Below are 24,949 nucleotides of genomic sequence, written 5' to 3'. Positions count from 1 at the left end.
AATCATTGTTGTTTCAAGGGCATTTATAGTAATAATATTTTGCTTTTATATAGCGCTAAATCCATCAGATTGACATATCTAAGCTCTTATTAGATATATTGTTTATAAAATTAAATTAAAATAAGTTGATACATAGCAAGAAGAGATTTTCATATTTGTGCAAAATAATAGATACATTGTTTTGGACTCATTACATGGAAATATTACAATAAAATGTGGAATGTGTACTTCTCATGTCAATGTGTCCCAATCGTCTGATTTGTATTTCTTTTCTATCACCTTTCTATTTCTCTTTATCTATCTTTTAAATTTGTATTTCTCTCTTCTCTTTCTCCTATTAATTTGTCTTTCTTTCTCTTTTGAATTGATTTTTTTTAAAATCTTTTGTTATCACCTTCTCTATCTCTTTCTTCATCTCATTCTCATTTTAATGCTTGTTTTTCTTTTGCTCATTAATGTGTATAGGCAAGGTGTTCACAGATTGTGATAGTACAGTATGTCTATTAGGCATCTCACAGCGAGTGGTTGGGTTCACACCAGTTAAAGAATTGGAGAAATACACAGATTTTGAGTAAGTATGAACTTACACTCTGAAATTGTCTTTCTTACTGTCTAATAAAATATGAAATGAAATAGAGAGGATTAGTTCCAAAACTTATTGAATGTGTGTTGCCAAACTGAAACTAATGTTTGTGTCTTTTTTTATCTTTCCCTTGTGGCAGAAGTGAGGGTTCCATGACAGCTGCTTTGGCGACAATTGCTCTGCTCTAAATTCCACACACTATTCAAATAACTAACTTAAACCCTGGATTTAACTTCATACCCTTTCCTAATCCTAACTCTAAACCTAACATAAAACCCTATTGCAATCCTAACCCTACACCTTAGATGAAATAAAGCCCAGAGCAATTCTTGCCAAAGCAAATGCCGTGTCACCACGCACACTGAAACGAGACATACATGTAGGTGCGGTTGTTCTGGTTTGGGCGATCAGAATCTTAATATGATTTTTCATTTTTTAAGCTGCTATCATAAATTTGAAAGGATATGATCTTATTTCAGAGCATTTAGACATAAGGGTAATCAGGTTTTAGTATAAATTATTGGATATGAACTTGAGGTCACAAAACTAAGGTTAAGAGTTATTTCAGGTCAACAAATTAAGCATATCATGAAATAATAGAATTCTAATGATTATCATCAATATCTTCTTGTTCACAGGCATCGGATCCCCAAAAATCAATGGTGGATGAAATTGCGCCCTCTCCTGAGGATTCTTGCCAAGCATGTTGAGATCTATGTATCTGAGACAGAGGGTGTGGAAAAACCAGTAGACTAGAATCATCTGCTATGTCAGATAAGCTCCAACTCACCATGTTACTTCTTCAATGTGCTCCATGCCAAGCCACTGTTGTGCTATCTTGATAATCAACATATTCTTGAAATTTCTTCCTAGGAATCATAATTACATAGATAAAGTGGCATACTCTGTGTGATTAATTTCTTCATCTTTGAAGACCTGCCAATCCCTTGTATTTAAAAATGTATTATTAGCTCACCATTGTATTTATACTTGGGGGAAACGAAGAGAATGCACATGCATGTGAAAATTTGGATGGGTTGAGTCACTTTATGGCAAATGACATTTTGAGGAAATAGTATCGGTGCCCATACATCCTAATGTTTTAAGTTGATGGAAAATAAGTATAAATACAACAAGTTCATACTGGCTGGCTGGTCTGCCTATTTTGCATAATTCTGTGAAAGACGATTTTGGGCCCTTTAACATGCAAGCTTACAAAGCATAGAATTTTTTGCAATAGTCTATGGCAAACTTTGTATGAATTATGTTTCATTGACCATGGGTTTTTGTGTGTGTGTGTGCTGCCTCCTGCTTTGTAATGCTATTTTTCACATTGTATGAACTGCCATTCATGTACCTGATGACTATTTTCAAGAAAGCTTCTTCCTCTTAGACATAGGTTTGTACCGTAATTAGTTGTTACAGAAGTTACGAAGATAAAAATGTATAAATATTATATTTATATGAAAAATCCGCAAGCATCATTATAAGTACCCAGGTTACGCTTTGAACTTTGGTTCAATTTCATATAAGTTTTCAGATTGGCATCATTTTTTTTGTTAGCCTGCTGATTAGATGAATGCTTGGAGAGTTTGTAGCATACATTAATAGTAAGCTATACTATATATCATATACATGTAGTTGTATTATAATGCACTTTGTTCTCAATACTGTATGTAAGTTACAAACTAGAGCAATTATGAAAAAGTGATAGTAAATAGGAAGTTGAATTTTGATAGGGCTTGATCTGTCTCTGTGCTGTAGCTAACAAACAGTTGTTTGGATGAGACTTATGTACATATAAAGTACTCTTAATATTCATTTTCAGCCACTATCAGTATTGAACTGGTTTTATGACTTCCAGTGAGACAGTGTATTTGAAAACTGCTATCATGTGATACATTATGCCTAATAGCAACTTTTTTCACGCAGAGGCAAGTACTATTCAGTTGTGAAATACAGAGTAATTAGCAGAAAAGCACAGTGATAAGTGCTTGCTTATATTTCTGTAGAACGGTAGTACAGAACTATGCTATTAAGTATATTCATGTGTAGGCCCTGTAATGCACATTATATTTCACATGAATGAATGAATTTATTGTCCAATGCAATGATAATTACCATTTCCAAGTTTACAGCCAGTCATTTATGAACACATAGAAAAGCAAGGATAATAGAAACCAGAAATTACTTCAATTAGCTGATATTACTGAAAAGAAACTACCACCGTCATAGCAGAAAGATGTCAGTATTTTGATGTTCATATGATCTAAAATTGCCATTTTATCAGGTAGAATATGTTATTAATATTACCTGCATCTTTTTAAGTACTAAGAGCTTTTGAAATGATGTACTGATACTAAGACTTTAATTTATGAGGTGCATTGCTGCAGTGTAATCAATCAATTGTGACTATTTATTTCTGACTAATCTTGAGTTCATACTGTGACTGAAATATCACATTTATTTAGATTCATTAAAGGGAGAAGCAGTATATGAATTGACAAATATTGGAACAGCATACAGAGTATTAGTGTTGCTTCTCCATATATCGTAGTAATAGGTTGACAGATATTTTTGTAGTCATGCGGCCCATAAACAGCTGTACCAATATGATATATTATATCCATTTATGCAAACATCTTTTGTCCATGAAATACCTAGTGATTGAATATTTGAAAATTTATTCTCCCACTCGTTACTTTTACTGATCTAAATTCTTTGAGAATCTGAGAGTGAAGAAAGGTCTTTTCTTGAATTTCTTTTTTTATGAATTACTTTATTGTATGCAATAAAAATTTAAGAGTACCTCATTTTTATACAGGGATGATTTTCCTGTTAAGGCATGATTGTATTTCTACACCAAATTTGTTTTGATATGTACCAGTTTTGTGTTTGCCTGCAATTATACTTTGCAGCATGCCTCCTATAAATAAATAGCACATCATCTGATTAGGAGGAAGAGGAGTTCTAAACATATTATATAAAGTTGAACGATAATAGATTTAAACTTTGATGTGATTTTATAGCTTGTAGAATGGAGATACCTTATTTTTATGTAATAGAAGATGTAAAAGAAAATCATATGATGGTTATAAAGGTGTTATTTATTATGTTGTGTTTGTGTGCATGTGATGCTTCATAGGTCTATTCAGAATGCATAAATTTGTACCAAATATGGCAGATTTATTAAAAAGGATTGTTTCGATATTTGTTGAAAATAGTTCTGCAATGGTGTAGTCTTTAAGATTTTCAGGTTTAGTCAAAATCATGTTCTTTCCCTAATGATCAATGTGATTTCAATATGTTTGTTGACATTGTGTTTGATATCATCAGACATCTCAATGATGTGTGAATTAGTAATTTGTGTTTAAAATTGTGTAGAGATGTACATGTATCATATATGCCCATTATATGCTAGAAATAGATTTGACAATATAATAGAATTTTATCTGTTCTGTGATAGTCCTCTTGAAATCTAAAATTCAATTCTATATCTATTTATATTAGTGAAAACTTTACACATTTGATATTAAACCCTCGTACACTTTCCCCACCTAAAACCAGATCACAAAAAATATCTGAATGGTATGATACATTATGATGGTAAAATATTTATCATCCTGAAGTAAATCCTCTGCAGTAAAGAACTGTTTCTGTGATAGAGGAGTCCCTTTAATTATGCTAGATTAGTGTTTGGAAGACTTCAAGCAAAGTGGTTCCTTCTATTCAGTGATCACAATTTCAATTAAGTTTGCCTGTTCATGCCCGCTGTCTTCAGATATACTAGGAATTATTACAACTCTTAATGGAAGATGCACAGGTTGCAAGAAAATGTAAAATGCATTTACTGCATTGTTGTTTGACTTTTCTTTTGGTATCATTCAAGTCAGATTTTCACTTTCACATACACTTTCATGTCATAGCTTCTACTATATGTGTGTTCTTGTTTATCCTTTTCTTTTTCATATTTTGTGTCCAGTTTTGTCTTTCTTTGCATTTTTAAAGGTGTATAGCAATATCATGTCAGAACCATGATGTCATTTAATTTTGTATATTTAGACAATATATTTTTAGTTCATCTAAACAAATGTGCATTGTATTAAATATTTATAATTTCACATATTTTAAACATAATAAATTGTGTAATATCAGAGCAGTGTTCAGTTTAGTGAAAAACACAAAAATTATGTTCCTCTACAATTACTGACATTACTCAGTTTGTTTTGGCTCAACTTTTGTGAAACTATGCTTAAAAGCAGCCAGAGAACTTAAAATTCCTTTATGAAAGATATTGTAGTAAAGAGTGCCACCTACATGTAAGACCACATGTGCACTGATTCATTTCCAATCAGACTATTTTGTGATAATGAATGAAACTACAGCTCTCACATCTGAGCATCTTGCCTGTATAAGTTTTATAATCATTTTGTTGCTACAACATATACTGGAAATATTTAATATGTTCGAACATCAAGCTACTTAAACTGCCTACCATATTTTTGACTGCACAAATTTAGAGTACCATCATGTTTATTTGTAGTAAGTACAATCTTCTGTTGAGAATGCCTCCCTAAATATGAGTTTTTGTATGTCCCCAATTCTAGTTTAATGCATTATATGACTTTGTATATTCTGAACCTCATATGGCAATAAGGTGTTTTAGTGGATGTCATAAGTGATTCTACAAACAAATTCATTTTGGTCAAGAATGATATAAATAAAAATAGCTTTCTGTTTTATTACTATTTTCAAGCATGGAATGGATTGAAAATGAATATCTTTGTTCGTACCTTTAAGAATATTATGCATTAATAAATTTTGTAAAATTATGTTCAAACAGCTGACAAAAAAATTGGAAAAAAAAATCACATGTTGATTCCCTACCATTGGCGCTAAATATCCTGAAATGTCAAATTTGAATTATCACAAAGAATCAAATATCTTTTTTTAAATTAATGTTCACTACACTTGTGTAAGATTTATTTTAAATTGATGTTCACTACTCTTGTGTAAGATAGGAATGTTAGATGATACTTCAATATTGTGCACATCATTGAACTTTCACAAAACATTTATACGGAGTTTCTGTAAAGGAGAATTCTTTCCTTCCATCTGTATCTTCATACACCTTTTTTCATACCTTCCATTCATGTTATGTTTGCATTGTATCTCCTGTTGATCCAGCTTCCCAATGATCTTGTTTATGATGAAAAATTACTATTCCAATATTATCTGGCATACATGTAGTATGTACACAATGTTTGTACTCATTATATTATGATAAAAGTATGCTTAATTTATTCATTGACCACATGTTCATTGTGGAATTTCATTTTAGGTAAATCCCCCCCCCCCCTCCAAAAAAAATATATGTTGATTTTCATTTTGTAATGTTTTGCTAGTATATTATGAATTGTAAAGGCTAGATTTATTAGAACCTTAATTGTGATATATGGTGTGTATGTTTATGCAATCAACAATAACCAAAGTCCATCTTTTCCACAAGTGCTAGAATTAGTAATCCCATTTGATAACCCTAGAGCTTCATTCTAATGATAATCTACATTCTATTGTGTTACACTTTATGCCATTATTTACCAAGTTTTACATTTGGAGGTTATTGTACCAACACATTTCAAGAGAGAATACATTGACCACATGTATAGTTGACATGAAATGGTAAAATGTATTATAATCCAATAATTTGCCCAGAAATTTCAGGTGACCAGAAATTTTTTGCCAACATGAGAAATTTTCAATCACTACTACAGATGACTAGTTTTATTGACTGGTTATGATTTTGAGATTAATTTTATCAACTAAAATGACACAAATTACTATTTAATAGACCATATAATAAACATTTTGCTGAGTCATTAGAATGATTACCCACATTTGTTACCTCTGAGACAGTATAAATACTCTCAGGAATTGGGCGTGTTATACTTGTTCCAAACGTACCTTGTGATTTCTTGAATATTGTGTTGTATTTCATGTGCCAAAAGTTGAATTGAAATATGTAAAAATGTATAGTTAAAGCTTCATCCTGTATTGAATTTTATGTCAAATGTATGCATGGTCCTGCATAAGTGAACTTGGTAAATGGTAGTTATTTCAGTTTCTTTTTATATTTGAACATGGATTTCTGCAATGACCAAGTGTTAGGGATTGGGAATAGAGTATTGCATCATTCAGCTTTGAATATATACAAAGCAGTCTTTTGTTTAAGAAAATAAGCATAATTTTGAAATCTTAGGTCTTAACAAGTGCTGTATTATTCTGAAAGAGGTAATACTAGATAGTTTAAATGGTTCCTTACACACACTGTACTTTGTGAGTGCTTCATTGCTATCAGTATAAGGTGATATATTTCATGTAATGCTTGTGTATGTGACAGCAGTCAGAAAACAATAGGAAAAAGCATTTGCAGTGTATAGTTTTCACACTGATTTTTTTTTCAAATGGTCATCATCAAAGTGACAACAGCACAAGTAAGTTTTCTTAGAGACTGAATGTGACTTGCATGGGTTGATGTCTGCAAACTGATACACGTTTATCCTGCCACTAAAATTGTTGTTGACTTTCAACCTGAATAAACCAAGCACCAAAGAAAAATACGATTTTGATCATTTTTCTAATAATTTCATAATGGAGTACTTAAATTCTTTCATGATCTATCCAATCAGCTTAAGACTGTCCATTCTGGGGAGCATTTCATCAACGTTTATCATCTGACAAGTTGTCACATGTGACAATGTCCAGGGGCAGCGGAACTGTTTTCAAAGTAGGGGGCGGGGGCTGACCATGCTAAAAATCACAATCATATGGTCATGTTTACATTTTTGTACATGGTTTGGGAAAAAAGTGGGGGGCCCCCGGTTCCGCGGCCCCTGATGTCTAAAATTTACCTCGACTCTTATTGGCTGAGAGAAGCACTGTGACTATGGCAACTGTCAGATAAAACATTCTACACGTTCTTTTTATTAAACGCTCCCCAAATGTGACAGACACCTCTGCTCATTTCATTGTCTTCTTTACACCACACCTCAAGGACCTGTTGAATAACAACTACCCTCATTGGTGACTGAATCCAAGGTCTCCATATGGTTATGGCAATGACAAATATATATAACAAAACCCTTGATCAATATTCTGAGAATTACTATACTTGTATCATTCATACTATTTTGAATGTCAGCATTCAGAATCGGGCTGGTGTATACCATTTGCTGTAATACAATACCCTCTTTTGACTTGCTTGCTGGTCCATGGTGCAATCTACACACTTCAAACATATCAAAATATGCCCATGAAATTTGTCAATACTGTATGTGAAAGTGAAGGTAAGTTTTTCACAATATCTGCTTCAGGTCCTGTTACATAACAAAGATGGGTAAAAACAAACCTCATACTAATATACAATTCCAAATATGCATTTTCAATAGGTTATGGTATGCAATGCCTTGAATAAGTATATCAACATGATGAAACAACCATCTCTTCCCCCCCCCCCCCTCCTCTCTCTCTATCCCTCTCCTGCCTTGTCTCTCAACTTCTCCCTCACTATATTTCAATTATTCCAAACCAATTCTTGTCATGATTAAACACCGATCGCTTCTACATTATCTTTGTAATGAAAACCTTCAAAGATCATGAATGTTTCATATTAAAACATTTGTTCACAAATATTTACATCTTTGTCAACACGGTAATAATTAAACAGAGAATAAACAGAGAATGAATAAATTTCAGAATAAATACCTTTGCAGTATATTCATTTAGGGAGAGGATGGGGATATACACATGTACCTGAATTATTTTTCTAAAAAAATGAGGGATTACATATAGAATGCAAAAAATAAACAAATCTCATTAAGGCCAAGTTCCAGGTTAGTATTCATAAAGCTGTTTCAAGGGTATCCCTTTTCTAGTTACCTAATCAGAATCTCTTATGATTCCTCAGCTCGAGTAGAAACTTGAAATACAATTTTAGTTTTTTGTAGAAGCATCTCTTTGTACATTACTGATTCAAAATTTAGTAGGGTTATAGGGAATACACTCCCAATTATGGAGAAGGAAAAATTGGGGGTTAAGCACAATGGCCCGAATTCACAAAGGTGGACTAAAGTTATACCCAGGTGTTAGTTAACCCCCGACTAAATTTAACCCCGGTATAACTTTAGTCGACCTTTGTGAATACAGGCCAATATCTTTAAGTCACAAATCATAGCACAAGAAAAGGTAACCACTCATAATCAGCTTTATGACATGTTGTCCCTGGGGTCCATTAATTTCAATCCCCATTCTTCCAAAAGCATTTCTTTATAAGTGGTTGAGAAGAAGAACTGGTAGTTACTATACATTCCATAAATGAATGATTAGGAAATGGCATAAAAGAGCAGCATTTCTGTACACAACAAAACTTGAAGTTTGCCCTTCAAAAAAAAATGTCAGCCCCTTGACACAAATGTGACAGTAGACTCTTAACTCATCTGCATTCTTTAGGAAGTTTAATAGTACTTGAACCCTCTCAAATTGTCATGGGATGTAGTTTAACCCTATCTAAGCCGAGGTATTTTGGGTCATCATATGGGGGGGGTGCCATCGATCACACCGAAAATTCACACGCAGGTTGCCTAGGACATAATCTACAAAATTGTATAGTAAATTATTTCAAGCAAATTGCTATTTAGTGGATATGCTTATTTATGCGTAATTAGTATGCAAAATCACTCTAATTCATCCAAATAAAAATATAGGATTTGCTGCAATATAAATTTCTATTCATACAGCAATTAAGGGACTTACATTTGAAAGAATTAACCATGTAAATATAACAAAACATCTTATCTTATTTCTTTTAAAATCTAGTCACAGTTTGAGGTGGCTCAAGGTGGTTGAAAGTGACTTTCAGCATGTACTTAACTGTACATACCCCCACATTTTAGTTCATTACTTAGCCAAAATGAATTATATTTAGATGATTAGACACAAATTAGATAAATCCACATGTTGATTTCTAGACTACTTTCAGGTAAAACCTATAATATTTGTGGAAATGTTTACAATAGTGGACTCATTCATGGCCATGTGTCATTCTTAGAAAAACCTACCAATTCATGGTCTCAACCATTTTTTCTTGAATTTTCTGTAGGTTTACATCCTTACATGGTTTCTGTGACAAAGGACAATGACATAGATGGATAGTCTTCATCACAATGCTTTGACTGGAAAATACAGACCAGTTTCATAACATCCATCACAATCTTGTATCTGATTGTATGTTTGCATGTTCTCTTTATGATATGACATTGATTTATGGGGAAGCGGGCGGAAAGAGGGTCAAGATGTAATTTTCATGAATTAAGACTCTGAACGTTACACTGTGTTCAATATTCCAAATTACACATCTTGACCATAAGATGTATGCATTTCCAGCCTGCATTAGCATCAATGTGCACCATTTTCACTTCCAAAGTCATTGTCTTCTCTTCGTACAACTTACGGCTCATCTTCAACAATCCACCTAGCACTATAAGATTCATCCAATTCACAAAGCCTCTCCATGATTTCTATTTGGTCCATCTGATAAGAGTCTTTGATAAACGCCACCAGCTGTTGCCTGTTCGTTGTGCACATATATTTGATTGTTAGATGGCAAGTTATTGAATGAGTTTAGTTGAGGAGTGTTATTTGATCTCTGGTGTACTGAGTCCATATTTTGCTTTCATCTTGTCCAGTTCTGCTTGCTTCTTTGCTTCATCCATTTTCTTGAAGGCCTGTGAAAGGAGAGGTTTAAAGAAAAATACAATACAAGGCAATAAGACCCATCATTCGTATGTGCATCAAACACACTGCAAAAAACATAGGAGTATTCCACAGTACTAGAACAAAAGGAATATAAACTGAAAATATTGTTCGTTTTCCAAGTGCCTCATGATAAAATGGCCATGAATTCAGAAGATTCAATGAAGATAGTGATCCAAAGCTAAAGGACAATATGTAATCCTAAAAAGGCTACAGGACTGATACATCTAGTCTTTGACATTTTCATAACTTTGAAGCACAATGAAAAAAAATGTAGACACTTCATGAGTTTTTCTTCAGAGTTTTCTTTCAAAACTATTGTAAATGAAAAAAAATGAGATAGAGAAATGTATAGGACATCCAAAATAAAGAAACATACAAATGTAGATCTAAAACCAGAACTACATGCATAATCAATTAAACTTCAAATGAAAACTTAAAAAAACAAACAATGAATTTGAATAATCAATACAATGAATAATGATTAAGACCTGTCCCCATTTAGCTTGTGACCTTTGATGTTATAAATCCAAAATCTGATCAGATCATTGCCACTTCCATAATCCAATTCATTCATGCATGTTGAAAAAAATGTTCTTAATTTATCCCAAGAACAAGATAAATAAGACTTCTTTCAGGCTCTGTGACCTTTGACCTCATGACCCAAAAAGCTGATCAGATAATTTTCAGTCCCATATGCATAAACAAGGCAAGTTAGTAGTTGAACCCTCAAACCATTCTTAACTTATTAAGAAAAGAAACTACACTGTAGCACATAGCTGATGTGACGCTCATCTGGCATCTTGCAATTAAATTTAACACAATTTCTAATTTCAGCTCAGTTGACACTGTGGTGAATTATATTGGTGACAAAAATTGAGGCAACAGAATTGAAATTGATTTATGAATATATTTTGTATACATTAGTATAAATAATTTTCTAGTCAAAATTTTCAATAACCTTGGTGAACCTCGTAGCTCTCAGATGGAACAAAAAAAATCGATTGGTCAACAAATAAGAAGCATTTTTGGTCAGTTTAAAAAATATGCAGATATATTAGCATATTCAATGAGTTTCAAAATTCTGTGTAGAAGCTTTGTATCACCACCTAGTGCTATCATGTAAAGCAAACAAAGATGAAATTGAACAACAAATTAAAAAGTTAATGCATTTCTTGTGATTTATCAAAAATTTTGAAAAATATGCATAATATACATTTCACATATAAATTAGCATTAACAAATTTCTAGTCAAAATTCTGTGTGAAAGTTTGGTGACCATCATAAAGCTCTAACAGATGGATGAAGAAAAATCAAATCGGTCAACTAATAAAGAAGAGGCATTTTCTGTGATTTATGAATAAATTTCACATAGATTAGCTTAAATAATTTTCTATTCAAATTATGTGTAGACGTTTGGTGAACCTTATGAGGCTCTACCAGATGGAAGCCAAAAATTCAAAATTGGTCAACAAATAAAGAAGAAGCATTTTTTGTGAATTTTGAAAAAATGTGCATTTAAATTAGCATACTTAATGAGTTTCAAAATTCTGTGTAGAAGTTTTGAACCACCCACCGAGTGCTATCATATAAAGCAAACAGAATTGAAATCAGACTTGAAATGATGGAGAAGCATTTTGAGATTGTGGACGTATGCCGAACGCCATGCCATGGCATAGGCTCATCTGGCCCTTCGGGACGGACGAGCTAAACAAAAAACAATGCAATGTATAATGACCTCTATGTCGTTTAAAGCTAACTTACAGTAGTTGCAGTAAAACACTGATTTTGTGAGAAAGTCTGAAAAACCAAGGTTAAGTATTACTATATCATCGTCGATCTAGATCTGGTAGTTATATAAACTGCACTTTGTGAAATCATAAAATCTAAGCTGAAAAATAATCACACTGAAGATCACCAACACAGATAGGCAAACGTGGGACAGTGTATATTATATTGCTGGAATAAAGACCTGACAGAAGTGCCCAAATTCGCGCTTATTTTGCTTTTTTCTCAGCAATTACACAATTTCTTCCAGAATCCTTTGGCATATATTTTTTATTCATATAAACAGACACTTGGGTGGTCATTATATTGGATTCTGTAAAAAGTCATTTTGAGATCGTTACCACAACTGTATTTATCTTTAACCTAATGACCACCCAAACTTGAAAGATAAGATACCATGTATCATATTCACATTTTTTTGTGTGTATGCTGAATTGTGTATCAAAAAAATCCTACAAATGTGTAATCCATCATAGATCTAGTTAACACTTACCCTATTTGATTGGTAGTAGAGAACAACCAAGTACCTGCCACACACATTGAAACCCGAGAGATGATCACAGGCATTCTTGGCATCAAAGATGTCTTCATATACCACATATGCTGTGCCCTTTGTGTCTGGATTAACACCTCTGGTTTAAAAAAAAAATAAACAAATATAATGAGGCTTGTCATGAGAGATAACATAACAAAGAACTTTGTAACTTTGGGTAAAAGACTGATAAAACCAAATGATCAGACAAACCTTACAATCGACCGGAAGTCTCTATCCTTTGTTAAAGTGCACTGACCCATGACCTTTGACCTTAGGTTAATTTGCATATCACAAGGTAGTACATGTCTATCAAGAATTAATCATGTACATAACATCCAAGTTGAAATGTCAGTACTTTGTCATGTTTCATCATTCAAGGAGCTCAAGCATAGCAACATGCACACCAGTATGCAAATGAACAAACCCTCCTCATTTGCATATCATTTGCATATTTCCCATCTGAGTGAACTATACTGCCCTTTTGAATATCTACAAGACATATATGGATGATTGTGATACTTGAAGATACTGTCAAATGAATACCAGGGCCCCTTTGCGAGCTGTGCATTAAAACAACATGTATGCAAATTACCACAGGTCCTTCATTTACATATCATTTGCATATATCCAACTTTTAATACATTTTTTGTTCTAACTTTTGAAGGAAGCATGCTTTGAATTCAGAAATTTCACCACTTTATTTAGAAAAATGTATTTTACAACTTGCACCAGAATATTGCCAGTTATATGGCAAAAGATCAAATATTTTGAGAAACATTAGTAAATACTAACTGCAACCAAAATATCTTAACCTATACACACTATATAAGGTTGACAAAACTATACACTTGATGTGTTGTATGAAAGGAGAGAAGGTTAGCACTCCCCTTGATAAGGACGGAATTCACCTTCGGGTGACAACACACAAATGGTTAAGGCATTGCCACTTACTTTGTGGCATCTAACCACGTTTTTGTCATTGCCACTAACTTTGCGACATCTAACCATTCCAAAATATATATCTGCAAAGACATGTTCTGGCTGGGCAGAACATGTATAATGGCTATTTCTCATCATCCTGGGGCCCGCAAATCACGTGCAACTTGATTTTCAACCAATCAACAATTGCAATCAATCGCAAATCACGTGCAACTTGATTTTCAACCAATCAACAGTGCACAGTTAGGATTTGCGATTGCGATTGATTTTTGGGCTTGCGATTGATTTTTGGGCTTACTTTTTCTGCAATGGGCCCAAGATGATACAAGAAAGTTTTCTTGGATTGATTCCAAGGCAACATGTATTAGGGTGTTTTTGTCCTATTTTATTTCACCCCATTAATGGTATTATAAAAAAAATGTACCCTTTTGAAAAGCGACCATGCCCTAAAACTATTAGAATTTAATACCTAAAGTAGTGCTAGAATCTAGTAGACATAAGACAAAATGGGTACAGCCTCACATTAAATGGTTTTGGGGCTGGATGTCAATCAGATCAAGTGGTTATAGTAGATAAAATGGCTAAATGCGCAATGATGCTGTGTGCTGGTGGGATTTTGCTTTTCGCTTTCAAAATTTTTGTTCCCTTTTTATAGATTACTGCAGGGAAAACTCTTGTTTCATATTTTCACTAGATTCCGAGGCATTGTACAACACAAATAGCAATTGCAATTGTGCAATATTTAGCATTCAGTGAAAAAAGATGCTCTATTCAAGTCCGCTAACAACTCGTTGAATAGAGCATCTTTCTTTCACCTCATGCGAAATTTCGCACCATCGCACTCATGCCTATTTGCTATTTGTATAATATTCAATTTTGCCTCTGATAATGTACTACTACTTGGTTTGATTCATCATAGAAAAAGTAAATAATTATTATAATCATTCATTGTAATTTGTTAGAGATCATCTTTTACAAAAATCTTATAACTATGCATTCAAAAATATTTCATAATATAAAATACATACAAAGAAATAGTGTGTGGCATCATCAGCACCCTCACTTTGCATACTCTGATAAAAAGCAAACTAAAAATACCATGAAGATTCTTTTATTGCATCTGATTTGATAACATTTTTCAGTGTCCTGATTTTTGTTGGTGGGGTGGATTTGGCTTTTATTAAGGAGAGATGAATCACTTACACCCTGATCTGTCTGATGGCTCCATATTTTCCAAAGATGTCGTACATTTCCTCTGCAGTGATCTTGTAAGGCAGGTTTCTAACATACAGAATTCTGTTCACCTCTGGAGGGAGGCGAACCTTCAAAATGAAATGAAAAAAACAAAAACATCATCTATGATAGACAATGATGGAATTGAGACACTTTTTGCATTTGCATCAGCTCTTGATCTATAGTCCTACTTATGAATATTCATGAATTGAGCAGCGATTTCCAATGTTTTGGAAACAGCCTTGAATTGATGTGTGAGGAAACCGATACTGCCCCTAAATCACCAATTTCTAGACTGATAGAAGCATGGAAAAGAAGACAGTGATACTTTGTGAAATGTAAGATGAGTTGTTTTAAATGAATTACAGTAGAGGCACCGGTCCAAAATTCGGAGTGTCCCAGAAAACAAGGATATCCTCATAAACCAAGACAAATATATGTCTTGATAAATTGAGTTTGTCCTTGTTAAGGAGTTACTTACCCCTGCGGGACATGGATGGCAATTACAGGGTCGGGGATTGAGATTGCTAAAACTACATGTAGATTCAGTGACCTCAATTCATCCCAGTTCACCATCTATTTTTGAATGACTTGCTGTCTTCTTCCAATAATCTTGCTTTGAAACCTGATATGTTTACATTGACTAGCGCACTCCATTGATATTGGCACTTGACATGTGAATGAACTTTCCCAAGATTTCTTGTGTGGATAAATCTTTGAAAAAACCAAGTCTGAGACAGTGTAAACTGGGATCATCCCAATTTGCTTTTACTGTTGTAAGCACTTGTTCACTGCTACCATCCTGCCTGTGGAGAATCTACAGGTAGGAGTAGGACTATGGTATGCCAATGCTGTATTGAGCACACACTTTAAAAAATTATTAAAATATCAGTCGTGACCAAAATTACAAATTTCCATACAGTTGCAATTTTTTTTTAGTACATGTAGTAACTTGGGAATAATTTTTGTATTCACCAGAGCGCTCAAAAACTTGAATTTTGGGCATATTTTTGTGTACGCCCTCTATTGGTGGAAAGTAATGGCAAGAAAATTTTCATTTTTTGATCTCTATTTTTAATTAAGAAAAAATGATTAAAGCATCAAATTTAAATAAGAGCCAAGCAGTATGAATTAACAGGTCTAATGGAAACTGTCTGTGTAAAAAAATCAAGCATTTTCCCCAAAGAAAATGAGAAAATAAGCCAAACATTGCCACCTTTATTTTGTCACACATGGAGATATAACTGAGAACAACTACAAGGTTATATTATAACCTTGTTCATTGAATGAGTGCACACGGACACTTTACCGTCGGTGAATGGGGATTACAGTAAAATGTCAGAAATTGTTGAATAAATCCCCAGAAACGACGGTTATTCCTGTCTACTGACTTGCGTGCAAGAAATATCGCATTATTCAGTCATGACTACATGCAAGTTAGCCTCACACAATTTTATGAATCAGGGACAACTCGGACCACGGGACTTCTCGGACCGCGGGCCGAGTTGTCCCACCCATTACGAGGTTTTTTTCCCCACAAATTTGCGTCTATTTGCGAAAAAAAAATCTCGTAATGGGTGGGACAACTCGGCCCGCGGTCCGAGATGTCCCGTGGTCCGAGTTGTCCCGACCCCAATTTGACGCACGTCCAAAAAAAACCGGCATTCGATTCTCCTCAGTACCGGTAATTACGATCACTTTCTCAAACGCAACTCATTCTCTAATATTTCAGAATTAGACACTATCCATTGACCATCTTAATTCAAACAAATTACTTAAAACTGATATTAAAATTATTCCTCACATTTTGACGGCGGGCTGCTTGCATCGCCATGTTGACGTTGATCGCTAGGACGGTATAAGCCAACGAACGTAGAGGGCAGCAACACACAAGCGTCTGACAAGCGTGTTACGATCTCCGGGTACGGTACCCGGGTAGGGTAAGTTCGCTTGTCTGTCACCTCAGAACAGCAGGGGCGGATCCAGCTTTTTATAAAGGGGGGAGGGTTGGGGTGGTATGCGAGGGAGCGTAGCGACCGGTCCAAGCGAGCAGAGCGAGCGGGGGGAGGTGTGGGAGGGGGGTGTCCCCCCTCCCACAGTAGGGAATTTTTTTTTTGAAAATCTGTGTGTGAAGATTTTCTTGCATCTAAAACACCACTGATAATAATAAATGAAATAAATACATAGAAATAGAATAAAATAAAATTACAAGTTTAAAAAAAAGATAAGATTTTAAAAAACGGTCCCCGGATTTTTTTTTTTTTTTGAACAGTATGACATTTTGAATTCGAAAAGACATTCATTATAATTTCTTTTGTTCTGTTGTTACACTTATTCTGCTTAATACACTCGTTCTGACAGGAATTACTTGTTGAAACTTATGATGATTGTGCTCTCTCGCGTCGTCCATGTATGTGAATTGAATTGAATTGAATTTATGTGAATGTATGTGAATGTACGTAAATAAATGTTTGTTTCTGAAAGGATATTGCATGAAAAATGTAATTTCTGGTATTTTTAGTCAGTATAAGCGTAGTAAGTAATTTAATTGATCAGACATGAAAACCACATTCCGAAGCGATCGTTTTGCGCGTAGATTTCATAGGTTCTCAGAAATTATTAGTATAGTCTTTCGTATATTCTATGTTTAATTCTCAAGATATTTATTTGTTGAATGACGCAACTTTTATACTGCATTTTGACACAAAGTCCTTACCGTGGGGGCGCCACACCCTCTCCCGCTCGATCGCTTCGGTATCTCATGCTGTCAAACATATTGTGCCACCTTCGGGATTTCCCCCCCCCCCCCAAGAAAAAAAACTGAAAGTGTTCCGGCGCGCCTGATATGGAGACCTCCGCTTACAAACTGGCTAATTCTTGATCAATGCTTGTCGAGAATTACAAGATAAAAACTTAAATATTATTATAGACGGAAAATCCATAGCATGTGTAAATGAATATAAATGCCTTGGGGTCATCATTGACTCATATCTAGACTTTAGAAGTCATACAAACAAAGTTGCAAAAGATGTTAAGCAAAAGTTGGGTATTTTGAGGAGACTGAGATCTACCTTCTCCGCTGAACAATTGTCACAGATTTACTGGGGGTATAGTGCCCCATATTCTCTATTGTTGCAATGTGTGGACAGGGAGAAGTGATGTCAATTACGATATCCTTAATCGCCTACATAAAAGGGCAGCATACTTAATTTCACACTTAACTTGGGAAACCCCGTCCAATGAAGTATTTAATAAATTATCTTGGCCAACATTGGACAAACTCTTTTGGAAATCTGCCTGCTGCACAATGTTTAAAATAATTCATGAACTTGCCCCACCTATACTTTCACGTAGAATTGTACTTCTATAGACACTGTACTAATGAGGAACTCTATAGACGATCAAATAAACTGATTTTGAGACTCCCAAAATGTTCCAACTCTTATTATCAAAATTATTTCCTTTATTCAGGTGCCACAAAGTGGAACAACTTTCCGGACGCTACGCGACTAGAAAAGCGGCCAACCTCCTTTAAATTACTCCTAAAATGATATAATGCAATCACAGATAAGAATATGACATCACTTCTCATACTTACAGCCCATGCTACATGTATTATGTTTTATTAGAAATGCATGATCACTTCCTCAATTTGGTTTTTATCCTATGCTATCTTATGCTATTCATAAGAATAGGCCTGACTGGTCAAATATTACATAATTACCTTTGCTCCTGAACTCTCTCTCTCTCCCTCCCTCTCTTCCTCTCTCTCTCTCACATTTTCTTCCCTCTCTCTCCACCTCTCTGCCTCTCTCTCTCTCTGTTTGCCTCTGCCCCCTTTCTCTCTCTACCTCTTTCTTCCTATCTTACCATGTCCTTTTACTTTCTCATTCAAAATATTATTTTGATGTGTATATATGTTTTCTTTACTTGTGTTTTCTTTATGTTATGAATTATATGTTTTTTGGTATTAATGCAGAGCCCTGTGGAAGACCAGCGATTTTTAATGAATATTTAAATTGTATATATTGTGTAATTTTACATATCTTGTTTGTATAAAGCTGAACAGGCTACTCTGGATAAAGATTTGAAATAAATAAATAAATTAGAAGGTCGGATTCTTGCGGAGCGGACTCAAAAGGTAGCAAACTTTGCTGATGTTTTGCCAATATTTTCATTAATAGAGACCTTACCTGCAAAAAAATAAATTACTGGGTAATTTTAAGTCGCTCTTTATGTTGGTGATATCAGTTTTTTCAAAATATTAATTAGATATTGAGTTATTCATCAGCGGCGTAACACGGGTCGGTGGGGGGGGGGGGCAAGAGCCAAAAATGTCTCGGTCTTATCATGGTATGAACAGGCGAAACGGTGTAATGAAGCGGTGATTTTGAGAGGGCCAGACATTGGGTATCAGGCAGAAATTTATCTTTAAAAAAAAAGTTGCGAGCGAGCAAAAAATTTGACATTTTTAATACAAAAGATGTTAACATGATAATAGAGAATGATATATTTCACTCTTCTCTCTTTCCATTCCTTTTTGTGTGGTCTGTATGCCACTGTGAATGTTATTCTTTGCGGCAGTAGCGTGCCAGAGTAAAAAAAACCGAGAGGCGGAGTATAGCGCATGTGCTAAAAAGCTGCTTAATACAAGTCCCGAGAGATCGAAGTGAGCGAGAAAAATCACCTATTCATGAGAATCTAACTTTGAGATATTTTTTGACATTATATTCAGTGAATAAAATCATATCCTACACGTTTCCTTTGCTTTTCTTTCCTCCTTTTTTTCTTGGTTGTAGAACTTTTGGGGACCATGGCCCACCCCTTCCATACTATATACGGCAGTGCTATGCGGTTGGGGTCCGGCTGGAGCCCCTGGACTTCTTGATATCAAAGCCTTTTAAAACCTCGCAGTTTGCCGCTATTTTTAATCAAATCGCGGGTGAATACAACTAGCTTTTACACAACACATTTATTCAACCTAGTTGAACCAAATATTTTGAGGGGGCAAAACATAACAATGTGGGAAAATTTGTAAAAAGTCCTCTTCCCGCTGCCGCTTTCCTTCCTTTTCCATTAAAAAATACTTTCTTCGTTCTCTTTTCACTTTTCCCTTTCCTTTCCCCTTTTCTTCCCCTTTCCCTTTCTTTCTTTTTTCTTTCTTTCTTTCTTTCTCCCTCCCTTTTCTTTTTTCCCCGTTTTTTTTTTCCCCGGTGAAATCTGCCAGGGGGCAGCTTGCCCCCCCCGCCTGGTACGCCACTGGTATTCGCCCGTGCGCAAAATTAGGTAACGCACGAATTAATACACTTAATTGCCTCGTCTGCTACGTAAACTAAATTGCCACCTTTCGCAAACCTCATCAGGGACGGTAACGTTAGGATCCCCGAACACAAAAGTTATTTCTAAGATTGATTGTACATTATATAGTCAACAGAATCAAAATCTTGATAGGCCTTTAACGGAAAAATGGAAGTATTATGTAAACATTTTAAGTATACACCTATCCGTTGCCAGTGATGTGATAAATACTTACCACTGGAAAGAGATTTCGGACACCATTCTGTCTTCGAAGTACTGAAAATTCGCTCGCTCGTATATTGATAAACTGTAATTCATTACTTTATCTCAACAAATCCATTACGATATAGCCATTGGAAAAAAACAATTATTATAGGCCTATGCCTTTTACTGAAAGATGGTAGTATTATGTAGACGGTATACCTGTATACATAGCTCCTTGGTGTGGGGGTGTCCCAAAAATTTTAATTTTCAGGTCAATATAATGCTATCATCCCCTTACCATGCTTACTGCTCGAACCGGATTTATGCCAGTGTTATTTAGAAATAATTATGGTTTTCAGCCCAAAGTATCCCTCTAATTCAATTTCTTTTCTGGATAGACCCGACCTTTAAAATAGAAACAATCAGACAAGTTTCATTTTGGTCTGTGTAAAAAAATAAGCACTTTAATAATATTCATAATTACAATAAGAAATGATATATAAGAAAAAAATATATCTATGAAATACTATAATACACAGTTTCATGATAGATACTTTGAAATAGCTCTTGATACCATGCAATCAGAAAATGGCTGACTATATTAGTTCAGACCGTATGTCGTGAGTATAGTATAAAATATTTCCAATGAAATAGCTACAAAGCAGAAATCATGTCACCTCAAGCCTACCATTATAAGCACACGATGCTCAGTTCACATAAAAGTATACTATTCGGTATAGGATGGACGTTTTCGAAGGTCACGCGAATAGCTTGAATCAAACTATAGATAATTATATAGGATTACCTAAAAGCTGTTCACATTAGCTACTATTCGGGAATGCCGTGTAGCTCAGTATATTATAGAATAGTGGGAATAAAACTTGTTCGATTTTCGTGCAGCGTATACCATCCAATTCTGATGTCGCAGATGGTGTGCTGAAATAAAGCAAGTTACAAATATAATAATTTCTTGTTTCTCATTTTATTGCAATTTCATAGCATTTGCCTTAATATTCAAGTTATCCAGCACTCCGCGATTACAATGTCAAATGCCCTGCATTTTTAAACTAAAAAATAAACAAAACAAAAAATATCTCATACACATTTATGCAGGCGCGGTTTAGTTCAGCAATGTTGTTGTGTATAGTTGAGCCATATCTAATTACTTAATTACTCTTATAATTTCGAAATTATGAGGAAAAAATAAAAAATAAATCAATAAACTAATATTATTAAAAACAATTCTTTCTCATTCTCTTTGATATGAGTTCACAGGGCTTAGATGGGGGAGTTGAATTAGGCTACCCCCACCATAGAAAATTTACGACATCAAAGCAAGAATATCAATAGGCTGGCTCATGCTCGAAAAGTTAAAAATATTTGAAAACATAACTACGGTATTTCCAATCACCCCCCCAAAAAAAAAAAATAATAATAAAAATAATAATGTTTCGGTGTTTAAAATCATATAACTCAATCTCGATCAACTAACCACATTACTAAATCATTGATAGTTGTATTTAACAGAAGTTCAACAATTTGCAGATAGAATTTCTCTGCTTGAAGTTTTTCCGAGACAAATTATTTTCAAATATCAATAAATTATGCAGGAAAATGTGGTAATTCATTTTCTTTTCTTTTCTTTTTTTTACCAGAAATTAACTTTAGGTAGAAAAAAAGTGCTTTGTCATACATTTAAGTCCATTTGCATTAAAAAAGAAACACAAAAACGATTTCACATAAACAATTAACGATAGCATTCTGTTAAAAAAATATTTTCCCTATCTTCAATGAGAGGAGAAGAACCAAATCTTTTCCGTCTACGGTATCCATTTTGACGGTGCCAAAAGAACAAATAGTATAGGACACGCGTGCTATATTTTATGCGACCCGCCATGTCTGTATAGCGTGCAGAGAAGAGCGAATATCGTATACTTCTATGTGAATTCAGCCTAAGGTTACGATCCAATTTCAATTAAATTGTAATAAAATTTGATATGAACATTCCAGCTTATAAAATCTTAACAATGTTCTGAATAGTCGTATGAATATCAAAATTGAAATCCCAGTTTATCTATTCTCTCTTTACCGGCCAAGCTACCTGGGTATATAAGGCCTTGGAGTGGTTCAGGAGCTACCTACTTAACAGACAACAATACGTGTTTGTTAAAGATCATAACTCCAATTTGAAATATGTTAACTGTGGAGTCCCCCAGGGTAGCTTATTGGGCCCACTTCTTTTCACAATTTATATAAATGATTTCTGTAGATCATCCAAAATATTATCCCTCATCTTGTTTGCAGATGATTCGACCTTATTTTTTTCTCATCAGAATCCACAAACTTTAGTTGATGTTATTAATTCTGAACTTAATAATGTTACTGAGTGGATAAGAGCCAATCGATTATCTTTGAACCTTAACAAAACAAAATACATGTTGTTTAGTAATTCCATAGACAAGTTACCGATGAACATTATATTTGATAATACCCCATTAGAAATGGTACCTTACACCAAATTTCTTGGAATAACAGTTGACAATAAACTTTCTTGGAAAAATCATATTGAAAATATATCCAAAATAATTTCACGAAATATTGGTATTATTAATAGGCTAAAATTTTGCATTCCCTCCACATCATTAATCATGCTCTACTCATCCTTAATCTTGCCTTATTTGAACTATGGGATTCTTATTTGGGGTGATACCCATCAATATTTATTAGATAAATTGTTGCTTTTGCAAAAGAAAGCACTTCGTATTATTCATAGTACATGTTTCCGTTCTCATACGGACCCACTTTTTCTAGAAAGTAAACTGTTGAAAGTCAAAGACCTGTATTTACTACAGTTAGGGCACTTCATGTATAGTTATAATAATAATGCACTTCCCCATATTTTTGATGCCATGTTCCCAAAAAATCAATTTTATCATAACTACCCCACGAGACACTCTGACGAACTTCACATCCCACTTTACAGAACTTTACTGGCCAAAAATACATTCTTATTCAACGGTCCTAAATTCTGGAACTCACTCGCTAATAATGTTAAAGACAGTGTCTCCTTGAATTCATTCAAACGTAAACTCAAACGTATCCTGCTTAATTCCTATAATTCTTCTCAACGGAACTAACACTTCATTATCTTGATTATAATCCTTACATTTTTCACTTTTATTTTATCTTTTTTCATCTATATTGTCCAGTCCTTTGTTATTTCACCAGATCAAGCTGGTTCATGGTCAGCCCTTTCCCATTCTTAGTTTTACTCCTTTTTAAAAACTAGTTGTCTTGTACTGTCCTGTCTCTTGTTTTGTCTTGTCTTCTACGTCTTGTCATCCCCTCTCTCTGTTTTTTCCTGTCTTGCGCAACATATCCTTTACAACGAAGACCTCTTTGTGTGAAAAGCTTTGCATTTGTTCAGTTTTTATGTTTCCGTCAATATGATTTCTTTTTCTCTTTTTCTTTCCTGTAATACATGCATGTACGCATATAGTAAGTCGACTATAATTTCTTCTTTTCCAAGGGGGATCCACAATTTTACAAGCTTTGCTTTTTAGTGGATCCCCCTCATTTCCATATCCATTTATGCTCTATATTATACTGTGTTTTTTTTTACGAAGTAAGAATGCCCTTCTGTAAAATTGTATTTGATTTATATTGTTTTATATTACTTTGTATTATGTTTTGAATGGAAATGAAATAAAAGAATTGAATTGAATTGAAAATATAAGAAATGTAAACTTCTCAATAATAATAAAGATTACAAAGGATAAGGAATAGAAAGAAAATTAAAATACACAATGTAATTCATAAAGCATTAACTATATGACCTATAAATTAAAAATTATTTTTTCATTTGTTATTTACAATCACTGTTCCTTCTATTATAAAATGATCAGCATCATAATTTTCGTAACTATTAATTACTATTACTTATACTGATAGTAAACTACTGCAACTACCATTAATATTGTACACTGTAAAAATATATTGGGTAGAATTTTTATCACCATGAAGGCAATTATGTGTCTAACCAATTTGGGGCAGTATTTTACCCAATGCGGGAAGCATAATAGTATAGTAAGGTTTAGAAATAAACATAAGCAGCAATTACTTTACAATGGGCAAAATTTTCATCACACTGGATAGATAAAAATGCCCCAAAAAATGACCAATGTTGGTTGGACACATAATTACCAACATGGTGCACTTTTATCCAATATTTTTAGAGTGTATATCCTCTGGTATCATCAGGAGCAACTCCATTCCGAATCATCACTAATTTTCTCAGTCGTCACCATTTTATCAATGGTATAGATGTCAATAAAAAAAAATGATTAACACTGACGTATAATTTCGTCAAAAGCTAAACTAAAGGAATATTGCATAATTGCACTTAAATGATTAATCATGTATGTATATAATTTATACTCTGAAGTCAGAACCCATATACGTATGCATGTATTTGAATTCAGTGACAGCTTTGGCATGGTGAAAATTTAGATTTCAAGAAGAGCGTGACTGTGTATAGTCATTAATTATTGTATAACCTC

The 24,949-nt window shown here is 34.0% G+C and overlaps 2 protein-coding genes and 1 non-coding gene across 4 annotated transcripts in view; 2 read left to right on the top strand and 1 right to left on the bottom strand.

Moving 5' to 3' along the window:
- The window catches only part of LOC121426977 (ATP-dependent 6-phosphofructokinase, muscle type-like), a 37,607-nt gene extending 30,406 nt beyond the window's left edge, over positions 1-7,201 (top strand). For both annotated transcript variants that reach the window (XM_041623385.1, XM_041623384.1), the window contains 2 exons: positions 466-571; positions 1,222-7,201. In XM_041623385.1, the coding sequence (XP_041479319.1) occupies positions 466-571; positions 1,222-1,339 (224 nt within the window). In that variant the 3' untranslated portion in view covers positions 1,340-7,201. The remainder of the gene's footprint in view (positions 1-465; positions 572-1,221) is intronic.
- Positions 7,202-8,250: 1,049 nt separating this feature from the next.
- LOC121427013 (splicing factor 3B subunit 6-like) lies at positions 8,251-16,796 on the bottom strand. The gene is made up of 4 exons (XM_041623387.1): positions 16,693-16,796; positions 14,859-14,977; positions 12,675-12,813; positions 8,251-10,365 (listed from the first exon to the last, which is right to left on the bottom strand). Exons 1-4 carry the CDS (start codon positions 16,720-16,722, stop codon positions 10,276-10,278), a joined length of 378 nt encoding a protein of 125 aa, XP_041479321.1. The 5' UTR covers positions 16,723-16,796; the 3' UTR covers positions 8,251-10,275.
- On the top strand, positions 13,570-13,693 carry LOC121406656. The gene has a single exon (XR_005968852.1). It is a non-coding gene; the product is annotated as a U6atac minor spliceosomal RNA (small nuclear RNA).
- Positions 16,797-24,949: the final 8,153 nt, after the last annotated feature.

Source organism: Lytechinus variegatus, chromosome 1, assembly GCF_018143015.1.
Source record: "Lytechinus variegatus isolate NC3 chromosome 1, Lvar_3.0, whole genome shotgun sequence".
In the NCBI taxonomy this organism is placed as follows: domain Eukaryota; kingdom Metazoa; phylum Echinodermata; class Echinoidea; order Temnopleuroida; family Toxopneustidae; genus Lytechinus; species Lytechinus variegatus.
This window is presented reverse-complemented; position numbering and strand designations above follow the sequence as displayed.